We start from the raw sequence: 13,570 nt of genomic DNA, 5'->3' as shown, positions 1-13,570 counted from the left end.
CTCAACTACACATCTCTTTTTTTCCTCATGAACTCATAAAAATATATTTCCTTCTTCTCCTCCTTCTCCCCAATATCTCTTTCGCCACACCTTTTCTCATTGTTTTTTTCTTCTTTTTCTTCTTATTATTTTGTTATTCTTATCTTTTATACCACCACGCCAACTTTTCCGTTATTTTCTTCTTTTTTCAACCATCACTCCTCATTCTTCTTCTATAATCGTTGTGACATCATTCAAAAGCATGTTGTTTTTAGCTTAAACAGGCCATCTGAAGTTAGCACTTAGCTGTTGAAGTTAGCATCTAACAGTTAAAGTTAACACGCAATATTTATACTTAACAAATTAGCTTAAAAAGAAACATGTAAATTTTACAATTAACATGTAATGTGCAAAATAAACTAATAATTAAGTTTTTTCACTGTCAAACCTGTCGTAATTGTATTTTCTCTTTCATCTACCATCTCTTTCTCTTCTTCTTCTACAAATCTGTCACGCCCATTAGCTTAGATGGCCTTTTTGTGTTAACTTTACCTAACTATAAATTAAGTATCAACTTTAAAAACTATAAAGATTTTAACACTTGAAATTTAAAGTTAACACTCAATATTAATCAAAACTAGCATTCAAATAATAAAATTCACACTAAAAATCCGTCTTAATCAAGAAGACCATATTTGAAGAATACGACGGCCATTATGAAAGAATAAAGAATAAATATGATTGAGGTAAGAGGAAAATGATGGAGGAGATTCTATGACGACGAAAAAGATTAATTGTTATTTATTTTTGTCAACTACAAAGCTCACCTCTTAACTAAAAAACTTAAGTGTTAAGTTTTAACACTATGTGTTAAGTTTAACTATTAGCTATTAAGTTTTACTGATAGGTGTTAACTTTATTTGTTGAGTGTTAACTTCGGCAAGATTTAGGAGATGCCTCGTTTAAGCAAAGTTAACACATTTGAAAGATGTTGCAGCTATTGTGGCACAGAATGGAAGGTACGAGAGGGGAGTAAGGTGGAGATGAGATGAACGAGGAGATAAAAGGAAGGCATAGATGAAAGTGGAGGAAGGACAATGAAGATGAAGATGGGACAGAGAAGATAGAGGGTGGAAGGAGAAGAAAATTTAGTGCAGAAGGAATGACAACTGAGTTGAAATGGAGGAGAGAGAAGAACGAAGTCGGTATGGAGAAGAGTGTATGGAGAAGAGAGAATGAGGGAGGAGGTAAGATGGAAGAGAGAGAAGGGATGGGAAAGAATGGATGAAAAACGTTGACATGAGAATGAATGAGGAAAAGAAGAAGAAGATAAAGAGTATTTTAAGAGATAAGAAAGACAAGATGGAAAAATGAGCCTAAACACGTTTAAGTTTGGTCAATGAGCCAGATCAATTCTTAATCTGAAGCCTAGACATAATTTTTCCTAATTATAATCCACTTAGGGGCTGTTTGGTTGGCTTTTTTTGTTTGGGTTTCCCTGCCAAAACTGACAAAAGCTGTCAGTTTTGACAGCTTTACTTGTAAAAACGCCTATTTTGGGGCGTTTTTGCAAGTGAAGCTGCCAAAACTGATAACGTTTGTCAGTTTTGACAGGAAAAAAGGGCAAAAATTGCCAACCAAACAACCCCTTAAAGTTACAATCTATTTGTGAATTATAACACGAGGGAGTTATGATCTAAAGTTCCCAAGCATTCTCATAGAACTATATGCAATTTTAAGAAGATTTCGGTGGCGTATGAGCATCTCCAACAGCTTTCTCATTTTATTGGTATTCTCACTTTTGGAGAATTTTGGTTTTTTTTTTGGTTCAACAGATTCTCCATCTCATTCCCCAAAATAGGGATGAATGAGAAAAAAAGGGGAGTCTTCCCCAAATCTGGGGCATTCTTCAAATATTTGAGAAGAGCTTTGTCATAAATGCAGCACGTTCTTCAAAACGGGTTGGAGGAGAAAATAAATATAAAATAAAATCTGTAATTACAGAAAAAGACATGGGGGCAATTCAATGCATAAGAGCATCCCAAAATAGGGATGTATAATATTTTTATTATTGTAATAAATACAAGATTCTTCAAAATGGGGAAGCTGTTAGAGTTGAAACAAAAATAATTTGAAGAATATGATTTTTGCTTCCCCATTTTGGAGAAATTTTTGGGGAAACTGTTGGAGATGCTCTAATCAATAAATTTGTGTGTAATTAAAGAAGATTCGGGGTCCAGTACAGTAAAACCCTTAAATAGTAACATTTCTAGGTTGCGGATCCGTTCAAGTTTACAGCGGGTGAACTTCGTTAACCCGATCCACCTACAGCCCTAGTTCCTAGCATTCGACTTTCGCTCTATATACATACACCACCGTCGCTTTCGTTACCCTCGCGTCTCTCAATGGAGGGAACCGAGGGGAGCTTATTAGATGCAATTTACGAAGACGACGAAACCCTAGAAAACGGCGGCGATGACGCGGCGGACCTCGTCCAACGAACCCTAACCCTAGCGCGGGAAAGAGGAAGAAAAAGAAGAAGAGGAGGAGGAGAAGCGGCTCAGCTCCCAATATTACCGACATCAATCGGTAAAATTTAATCTCTATTTACGTTGCAATCTATTTTGGCGTTTTTCTATGTTGAATTGATGGGAATTTTTGGTTGTAATTTCTAAGTTATTGTAAGTATTTGTGACATTTAAAGAAGTGCTTGAGAGAGCTCACTGATTGTAGAGAATTTTCGAAAACATTGCATTTTCTGGCCCAATTGGGTATGAAAGAATTCAATACTCATGCTAGGGTTAGTGATCAATTCTTCACATATTCACTGATTAAGTTCACTAAATTTCATGGATAATTATTACCATCGGAATTATCTGCTAAGCCTCTGCTGAGCGGCTAAGCCTTGCTCATTTGGCAACAAATTGGAACTATGAGAAAGAAATATCATGCCAAAGAGAATAGAACAAAGTTATAAAATAAAAATCGTGGGTAATTACATAAATTCCCTCATGTAAACCTTCACTAGCGCTTATCACCCCTTAATTGTTTTATTAGCACTTAAAATCCCTGGGTTGGTATATTTAGACGAATAAATTGCAGACACCTCCGCAGTCCCATGAATTTAGGGGTGTTAAGTGCTAATAAAATAGTTGAGGGGTGATAAAGTATTTTGAAGATATGGACGAGGGGGTTATTTGCGAGTTACCCTGAAATTGCTCTACCATCTGGTTCCACTCAGCAAATGAAATAAGTGTAGTAATAACCTTCAATTCTGTCAGAAGTGACTTTATTTTTGCTGAAAGCAAGTTTATTTCAAGGTACAATAAAACCTGTGTGCTTCCTTGAGAAGATTAAATGCTCATCGTTATTTATCAGAACCATTTTTTAATGAATGATTCAGTTTTGTTATTACATTTTTTTGTTATTTAACGTGTACTTCCGATCTCCAACTTCTTTCAGCTTCCTTTCTTTTGAAGCCCGTGTTGGGGTTAGACTTAGACTCTAGTGTGGGTTTAGGCATCTGATTCCACTTATCTAATGGTTTTCACGAAGACTGGTCAGTTACTGAAAATAGATGTTGTACAATATGTTTTACTTGAGAGTTATTTCACCTGCTACTAGTTCATTCAGTGGCATTGACCTTTTGTGATTTTCGTATTCTTCAGGTTCGTTATAGATACATGCAAGCGATTAAAGGAGAGGAAGTCATACTTAGTTTGGAATGCTATAGGTTGTCTTGGTGTGTCTGCCTTTAGTGATCTTGTGAAAGAGGTATCCTTTTATGTGAAATAACAATTTTTATTTTCATGTATCTTTATGCACTTCATATCAATGTTCTTTTTTTACTTTGGCTTCTGAGGTAATATGCTACTTTGAGGGGTATTTGCTTTTTTGTTTGAGTATATAAAAGCCTTAACCTTTTGGAGAAGATTATCAATACTGTATCAGAATTTGGGAGTAATTTCCTGGGTTTGAACTTCAAACTAGATGTTCATCTCCCAGTTTCCACCCAGTGTATTCCACAAGAAAGTCGTGTGATATGTAGCTTCTGCCTATATGAGCCAGAGGCACTAAAGTTGGCTTTCTATAAATTCATGGGCAGGAGGTTAGGAATCATGAACAACTTTCAATCAAATATTATTAATTTATAATATATGTTCTTGCCTTACTGAATGAATACATGTCTATAATGGCCTAGAAGCACTTGACCTTTGGATTTTTATTTTGAAATAAACTCCTGTTTAACTATGATTGTCACACATGGCTTGGATTTAAATGATGAGTGAGGAATTTTTACCTTCGACCATGGTTGAATCGTTTGCTTATTATATAATAAAATAAAATAACTTTTCTTAGTTTCGTTGTTAACTCTCTGTTTATACTCGGGAGCAGTGAATTTGACATATATTTAGCTTAAGAAACCTTTACATCTTTTAATTTCTTGCGGGAAGATACACTTCAAAGCAAATATGAAATCCTCTCCTTCTACATGATAAAAAGGGCAGTCAAGTAACTGCCTAAGAGTTACTAATACCTTGAATTGACAAAAAGTGAGCCTTATCTGGTTCCATGGAGATGCTAATGCTATCATAGACATTGGACCAATTTGATCGCGTTTATTACCTCCCTGTATGTAGAACTCCAAAACTTTCTTTTTGTAACTTTTCTCATTGTTGTGTTATACTAGTGAGTTAGAGCTCTCACAATGATTGTGAACAATTTGGGCGACTGCCTCTGCCCTTAAGTTCACTTTTTTGAGTTTCACCTGTGATTTTGTTGTTTGCTTTGGCTATTCCCTTTCATTACTCACCTGCACCAGCTGCTGAATAAAATCAAAAGAGAACAATGTCTTGCCTGGGATCATGGTACTCAAGAAGCCTAAGTATTTGATTTCTATTCATGTGTTGATGGGGTTCATATTTGACCTTTAAACTTCCACGTAATTTCACATCATCCATCAACTTGATCAAGAATCTCCAAGGATAACTGCCTTCTTATTCCTGACAGTTATGCATCAATTAGCTAACCTCCTTGTAATGATTAGTTGTTCATAGTTGGAGCCCTTGCTTTTCATCGCTATAAACTTGAGGCTGGACAAGCCAAATTATCTTCTTATCTGGCTATGTTGTCCCATAAGAATGCATCTAACCCTTTGTGTAGAAAGAGCAACTTTACCTCTCTGTAAGAGGTGTAAAAGGAAGAAACAATATGATCATCACTTGATTTGAGCAACATGTATCTCAATCCTAGCCATGAATATTTTTCGACTCGGATGTTTTTTGTAAAAGTCCACGGATTCATCCATGTGATGACATCAAACTCAAGAGTTTATTTGTTCAGTGCGAAGTTCGCTCTATTTTTGAAAAAATTTACGAAAATTCTACTATTTGACCTATACTTTATGGCGGTTTTGATATTAATACGATCTTGGAAATATTTGAAGATGGAAGAACATGATGAGTGGAAAATAAATAAATACATAATAAAATCAATGAAAGATAATAAAATACTTTACATCTATAGTTTTTCACTTCAACACCATCTGCTTGGGGTATGATATTTATAATACATCGGAGCTTGTTATTTTACATTTGCCTTTCACGCATTAAACTTAACGCTCAAAGTACAACCTAGAAGACATATCACGCAAAGAATGTGACATGTTACACTAACCCATGTGTTCTGAAAATCAATTTCATTATTTCATAACTTAGAAAAAGTTTGGCTTTTCCTTTATGCATGTAGTTTTGATCTGCTTGGTGGTCTATTTCCAATTTCTATATGCTTTTTCAAGTAAGTATGTATTTATGTGTGTACCTTTCAAATTCTTCACATGTGCAAAAATGTAGCTTAGAATATCATTTTTTCCAATTAGCTCTCCGCGTCATCTGTATTTCAAAATTTTATCTTCTCCGTACTGTTTGAGAATAAAAATGTGGAATATTCCTTTCTTTTGTATATATGACTAGTTTACACTTTACACTTACCCCTTATTCGCTCCCTCCCTCAAGGTCAAGAAGCTTGCACTGTATCTATTCCTCTATACAAATGAGAGAACCCAAGAATCACTATTCATGATACAGTAAATGCTACAGTAGCATTTACTGTAGCACTAAAACTGTAGTAAAAATGAAACTGGATACTGTCTGCAGCACACGGGAAAACTGTAGCAGAGATGAGATACTGTAGTAATTCAAAAAATCCAAGAAAATTGTAGCAGTTAAAACCGGGGTTACTGTAGTGGGGAAAAAATATGCCGTGCTTTGCACGGTGTTCACACTAGTACAATGAAATGTTAAAATCTGAATGAAATCAAGCCACATAGTTGTTATCCTCATACTATCTGCATATAGACGCTCTGGCCTTAATGAGAGGGCTGACAGTAATCAAAGCAATGAAGAAGACTTAGTGCGGAGCTGAGATTTAGCATTAAAGGCGCATGATTAACCTTGGTTGATCTGGATATCTTACCGAGGCTTATAATCTGACCATACAGAAATGGGAATGAAGTTTGTTTCATGGTGGGTTCTTCTAAGAGTGATTGTGCCTACAAAATTGTTGAGCACAGAGAGATTTTTGCTGGGATTTATTAAAACCATCTCCGAATTCTCCATTAAAATCAATTGAAAGAAAGAATTACGCCTATGGGAGAAAGTTGGGATTTTGCCAGAGTGTTAGGTAAGTTCGATGATGGCTTCTGAAGAACATCGATGACAAGATGGTTGGGGTTGGAAGTGATGGTTTCATTGTTCAGTGCAATGAAACCCTGGGCGTTTCTAGGCGTCGGACTTGGTGCCTAGCGCTTAGTCGCCTAGACAGACGTCTAAGCGGTTTCTGGGCGTTTTTTTATTTTTTATTTTTTTAATTGTGATACTTGAAGATAAATATATATACTCAATCAAAGATGCATAAATACTAAAATACCAACATTATTAACTAAATTGCTTAGGTTACCAATTACAATAGCTTTTTGTATGTTTATACTTCTCAACTCAAATTATAAGTTCATCTCAACAGTGCAAAACTCATTCTCAACTCGAATTACAAGTTACTGTTAAGTTTAAGTTAACAATAAACTTAAACTTAAGCTTATTGTTTACTTAAACTTAAGTTTACCATCAACAAAAAACTTAATATTAACTTAAACTTAAGTTTATTGTTAGCTTAAACTTAAGTTTAACTTAAACTTAAACTTAAACTTAAACTTAAGTTTACTGTTAACTTACACTTCTTAAGTTTATGTTATTGTTGTTAACTAACTTAAATAGATATTTAAAAAGTACTATTTACCTTGTTAATAGTTACATAAATCGGGGGAGCTCGGTAATATTACAGAAGGTGCTAGGCAGACTAGGCGTTTGAGCGAACACCTAACGCCTAGACCCCTAGGCATACGTCTATGCAGCGCCTAGGCGTTTGACTATTTTTAAATTATTTAATTATAATAATTGATAAAAATATGTATTAAATTCATATAAATTTTTAAAAAAAGATAGCAACCTTAGTTCCACAATAAATCATGCATACTTAGATACTAAATAGCCAAAACAATAATTAACAAGGCTAGAGCCTAAGATGTTTTCTTTTTTTATTTTTAATTACAATAATTGATAGTGAATGTCAATGTTATATAAAGCTTAGATATCAGACTGGTGTCTAGGCGGATTTCTTTCTTCATTTAAGTGGTGGTCGATTAAGGTTTTGCTGAAGGTCGGAGGAGGTAGTGGATGTGTTCATATTTAGAGGTTAATGGAGTTTGGAGGACGTGTAGGCTACAACACATAAAATCACAACCAAGACATATAGGGTGTAATCCACATAAGCAGACAATGCTCTCCTAAACGCTTGTAAAATCTAGGTGGGCAGCCTAAATACCGCCTAGGCGTTAGGCGCTAGTTAGGCGGCCTAGGTACCACCTAGGCCTAGGCGTACGCCTAAGCGCACTAGGCGGAGGTTTTTTAAAACAGTGGTTCAGTGCAAGAGAAGATGGAGGGAGCATTGAAGGGAGAAACAGATTGGTGGATAAAGGGGTCTTATGGGTATTTTTTAATCTAGCAACTCTACCATTCAAAATCAAATGAGACTTATCAGGAGGGAAACCTCCTCATGATCGGTAGAATTTTTCTGTTCATGGTAGATTTAAGTACATATTAATGCTCTTCAAAATTTCCTGTAATTACCCTCATGTGGATATGCACAATGGACAAGTTTGGTGATAGGCTTATGTTCTATAAATTTGGTTTATGGGTTCTGCACTATACAGCATGGAACTTTTTCCATTCCGAAGCCTTTTGCTCATCAGTCCTATATCATTTTGGAACTCGCGTTGAATTGAAATAACTTGGAACCTGAAGGTATTTGCTTTGCTCTTAATGCACTTTGACACTCTATGCTTAATTTTGTATTTGAAAACCACTGAGAATAGATAAACTCGTTTTAAGGGAAAAGAAGCCTGCAAACATTTTTTCTGACTTGCTGATTTTTCCAGCAGGTCTTTACATGATTAACAAATGACCAACATGGTATGCAGTATTTTTAGTCATAAACTTCTTATACCATGTTGCGTTTAAATGTTTATTATCTATTTATTTCAAAGTACTTTCCAGTCGTGGATAATTAGAATTTGAGGGTGAAGAATAAAAAGGAGAACTTATCAAGTGTCTTCAATATACAGTAACTGCATGCTATTTGATAGAAGTTACACATCCCTTTTTGGTCGTTTGACTGCTTAAGAAGAACTCACATATTGCATCTGTTATTTTTCATTTGTTAATTTAGCGGTTAAAAGTAGATGGTCCTAGATTTGTGCAGTCCTTTTCATGTGGATCAGGGGCTTAGATTGAAAGATCTATTAGGGTTTAATTTGTCTCTATTGTAAGAGTTCGTTTTTTAGTTACAGCATCTATTCAGCATCAGTAAATTCCAGTTCCTTATTTGTTTCCCAAAAATTTCCTCAACAAAAAGTTGTTTCCATATAGGTGGATGCCATTCAGAGATGTGGAGGACAGAAGACTGCTGATGAAAGTCGCTTCCGCACTGGTGGCGGCATTCTATGGAATATCTTGAAAACACGTGAGCCAAAGGCATACAAGGAAATAATGGCAAAGGGGAGAGAGTTTGAGGTATGCATTAGGGTGTTCCTTGTGTTTCAATGCATTTATGTCTGATTTGCATGTCATTCACAATTCACTAGGTAATAAGTCCCACCTAGTCTGTCTCTAATCTAGTGATAAATGTTCCATCATAAAACTTTTCTGATCTTATTGGAAAATAATAGTTATTGTCTGCATATATATTAATTGCTCAATGATGTTAGGTGTTTTAGTTTTTTACTTTTCCATAAAGTTTTGTTTTTCAACCTTAAAGTAAATCCTGTTTTTGTTCTTTTTTTTGTTTTAAGGATGTCATTCTAGGCCGTTTATTCCTTGTTCAATATCTTACTAAGTCAAAGCCTAGCTAAATAAAGCTATTCATTTTATATGCCTGTATATTGTCTTGATTGTTCTCCATTCCTTGTTTCCCACAATAGAACTTCTGAATCAACCTGATTCTTTCTAGATTAGCTAAAAATTGATTTATCTTTCAAATATCTGGCTTACCTGTTTGTTTCCACCCTCTTTATTTCTCAGTAATTGCGACTGTAGATAGCATAGGCCTCCTTTGTCAAGAGAGGTTTAAATGTAGGTCGTATCACCATTAACTCCAGATTATTTTTATGCGGTTGGCTGGAGTTACCTGGAATTAGGCCTCAGCTCAGCTTAACTCCAGTTGCGCCAGCATCTGAGTTTTACTGACAAATTGCAGAATGAATTCAGATGGTATTGTTGGTTAAATAAGTTTGAGAAACCAATTCAATAAAGGAGATAAATCTGAATGCATCAAAGAGGGAGGGCTAGGATATTTATTTTGATCTTTTGTCAAAGAATGTGCTTTAAGAACTTGTTACAGGAAGTGAATCTTTCATATGAGGGGGGAAAATTTCTTTTGAGGCGGTTAAGGGCAGATTAGTTGCTGCACTTCTGTTGCAATGTATGAAAGAGAAATATTCATCTCAAGCGGGACAATACTTTCGTCTTTCAGGAATTTAATACAGACATGTGGACGGGAAAGGGAACTTACAAAACCTTGTCACCCCCGCGGCTTAATATCATGCCGCATCGCTGCGAGTATGTGACTAGGCTAGCAAGCATATGCAATAAGGCAAACTCCACCCAAAAACATATACTTAAGTTCATAAAGACCTCTACACCATCTCATATGCAGAAACATATATCACAATATATCGACATCAAGCGGAAGCAAAAGTACTGAATAGACTAATATCACAAGTCCCATATACATAAGATGTTCAGAATACATAAAAGTTTGAAATATGGCACTACGGCCTCAAATACATAATTCAAAGATAAACATGTCTAACAACATATATCCCACAAGACCTTGGCTTTGCAGCTGGTTATGCAAAAGCAGGGTAGTTAGCGAGTTGTTTAGCAAGTGTGTAAAATGAAGGAGGTTGTGTGCACATGTAATGTCTATTATTGATGCATGGCTAGTGAAGAACAAGAATGTCATATATATGGTAACATCTTATAATGCAGATGTCTAAGAAAACATGCAGATGAAAACAGATAACAAGATAAACACACAAATAAAATTTTTCTGGATACACCACTGTATCGCAGGTTATATCATCATGTCCAAAGTGCACCTAGCCCTCATGTGTGATGTAGAGGTAGTGTGTGATTAACTAACTAATATCATCTTTTAACATGTCTTATTTGGGAAAGTCCTGGATAAATAGTGTGTGTTGTATGTCCACCGAAACTTGTTCTTGGCTCATGCTTGTTCTTGGTTTCTCCTCCAATCATATGATATGATGAGCTCAACCACAACCAAGAATCACACACTCTAACAAGTTTCCATTTCCCCCGTAATTACCCATGTGATTTTTTAATTAGTGGCTATTCGTTATATGTTATGCACTAGACCCAAGCGACTTGAACCATAGAAAACATCCACCCCAATCTTGTGGGTGTCCTGTTTCTGGTGTAGAAAACATCCATCATGTGGGTGCCCTCTACGTCTGAGTTTCCAACGTTACGAGTCCATGCCGAAGAATTTCAAACATAAGTCATTAATGGCTGATACTTTGTGTTCGAAAGGATCACACATTAGATAAATCGGAGAAGTAGATAGCCTCCTGGTTCTTGAGAGTGGTGGAGGAACATGAGCCCCCACTCACCGAAAGCTTGTATCCCAAACTGTCCTTGTACTAGATTGTGTCATAAGACGCTACAATGTAGTAACGGGTTGGTGTCACAAAGGACATACCTAACACTTGCTAAACATTTCATCGTCATCATGTATAGTCTAATATCATGGTGCCTATCATGCAAACCTCTAGGGCCAAGTCTCATGTATATCATTCACACATCGCAGTCATATCACGTTTTCCTAGCATAAACATGCATTGGTTTCGGTGATAGCCTCCTGGTTCTTGAGAGTGGTGGAGGAACATGAGCCCCCACTCACCGAAAGCTTGTATCCCAAACTGTCCTTGTACTAGATTGTGTCATAAGACGCTACAATGTAGTATCGGGTTGGTGTCACAAAGGACACACCTAACACTTGCTAAACATTTCATCGTCATCATGTATAGTCTAATATCATGGTGCCTATCATGCAAACCTCTAGGGCCAAGTCTCATGTATATCATTCAAACACATCGCAGTCATATCACGTTTTCCTAGCATAAACATGCATCGGTTTCGGTGTATTCTAGGTCTTGCATATAACATCATGAATCATGTAATGGAGACACATATTCTATAAGTGGTAACATGAAAATTTAATCATATTCAATTTGGAAAAAAGGTAGGACCCATGTCTTAGTTTTCATAGATGATACATTTGAGCAATGTTTTGAGTGATTTGGAGATCTATTTGGTAGAGAATGTTGCTGTGATGCTTCTGAATGATTATGAGATTCGGAATAGAGTGATTCTTGAATCGAAAGGAAGCTTGAAACCGTGCAACGGTAGCTCTAGGAATGATGGTTTATTTTGAGTAGAAATGGTTCTAAATGGCCTCTATTATGCATTTAGAACTTGGGTAATTGATAGATTTGTGTTTCGGATCGAAACAAACGTTTTAAAAATAAAAATCCGTTGAACCCACGACTGGGTTCTAAATGGACCCTTTTCTTTTCTTTTTAATTTATTTCTTTCCCTTCTTGCTCATATAGTATAATCACACATTAATACATGAACGGTAGATAGTAATAGGTCAATTATAGACAAACTCAACTCCCTGCTTATTCCTCGGTAAATTCACAAATATTTTATTCATTATGTACGACGTTCGAGTTGTGGGTATTTGATTCTTGATTTGCAACTTGATACCATCTCACATAGCAATAGAGATTGGGAAAGGTAACACTTTTTGGTTAAGGTAGATAGTTACGTAAGCATAGTTATGCATTAGCCACTTGGTGAATGCTGGTCCCTTGTTTTCTGTTGGTGATCATTTGGCTCTGTTTAATTTTGAATATGTATCAATAATAAGCAATTCTGATGATTAATTTCACATCTTCACAGAAACAACTTTTGCAGCCGAAGAAAAGGCAAAAGACAAACACGAACGAAGAAGCAGTCTCGCCAAATACCAGTGCTCCTGATCAGGCAACAGAGGAAGAAGTATTCAATGGTTCTGAGCGCATTTCTGAGGTACAAAGTGCACCTGAACTGCCTGATTCCATCAAAGGGCGGGTATCAGTGCATGATAGGGTGAGAGTACCGGTCTCCTATGATGACTTGTTTGAAGAGGGTGAGATACATGAATGAATTTTATCCTTTGAAATCAATGTTTTGAGCTGCCAAAATATTGGTGTCAAGCAATCATTGGTCCAGATGAAAGTTCTTTTTTGAGAGCGATGTAAAAAAAAAATCGACTGTCTTATGTATAGATGGTTTTGTCATACCCTGAAGTTGAGTTTTATTATTAGACTGCAAGAAAGGAGAATGAATTGAGTTTTTTACCCCTTTCTATATTTGCTTATTTCCCTCCTGTAGGATGCAAAAAATTCACATTTGACTTATTTATTAAGACGATTTTAAAAATCTGTCAACTTTGTCAATGTTCTTTAATGGCTATCATGAAACATTCGGTTTACATCATTATTGCAAATCTGCCTAGGTTTTTGAATTTTATGATTCTTTAACATGATGTGTTAAAGTTACACCGAAGAATTATGAGAAGTTTGTTTTTGGAAATTTATAGTGATCTTTGGAAATTTGGCTTTTATTACTAGCAATACTATAATCAAATAGAAGCTGGTTGGTTGCTTTTCTTTTTAAATAATGTTATTGATAGACAAAAAACAAAGCCATAACTATACATTAGAGCACTAAAAAAAACAACATAATAAATCAGTCTTGAGCCTTTTCATTTTGTAGTTGCCTCTGAATGAATGCTGGGTGGTCCTCAATCCAAACATATAATCCGTGGACTTCCGTAATATGGCAAGCCAATATATGAGCAACCTTGTTCCCAGTTCTATGCATCGCGCTTAAAACTACATAGCTCCAGA

General features: G+C 35.8%; 1 protein-coding gene across 1 annotated transcript; it reads left to right on the top strand.

Moving 5' to 3' along the window:
• Window positions 2,459-13,102, top strand: LOC109842434 (the record flags this gene model as incomplete). Its single annotated transcript, XM_020411312.1, has 4 exons — window positions 2,459-2,568; window positions 3,648-3,753; window positions 8,961-9,104; window positions 12,579-13,102. Coding segments are annotated over 4 exons (606 nt in total), but the record flags the coding sequence as incomplete, so codon positions are not given.

This window comes from Asparagus officinalis, chromosome 5, assembly GCF_001876935.1.
Source record: "Asparagus officinalis chromosome 5, Aspof.V1, whole genome shotgun sequence".
NCBI lineage: Eukaryota > Viridiplantae > Streptophyta > Magnoliopsida > Asparagales > Asparagaceae > Asparagus > Asparagus officinalis.
The sequence above is the reverse complement of the archived record's forward strand: the minus strand, read 5'-3'. Positions and strand labels throughout refer to the sequence as shown.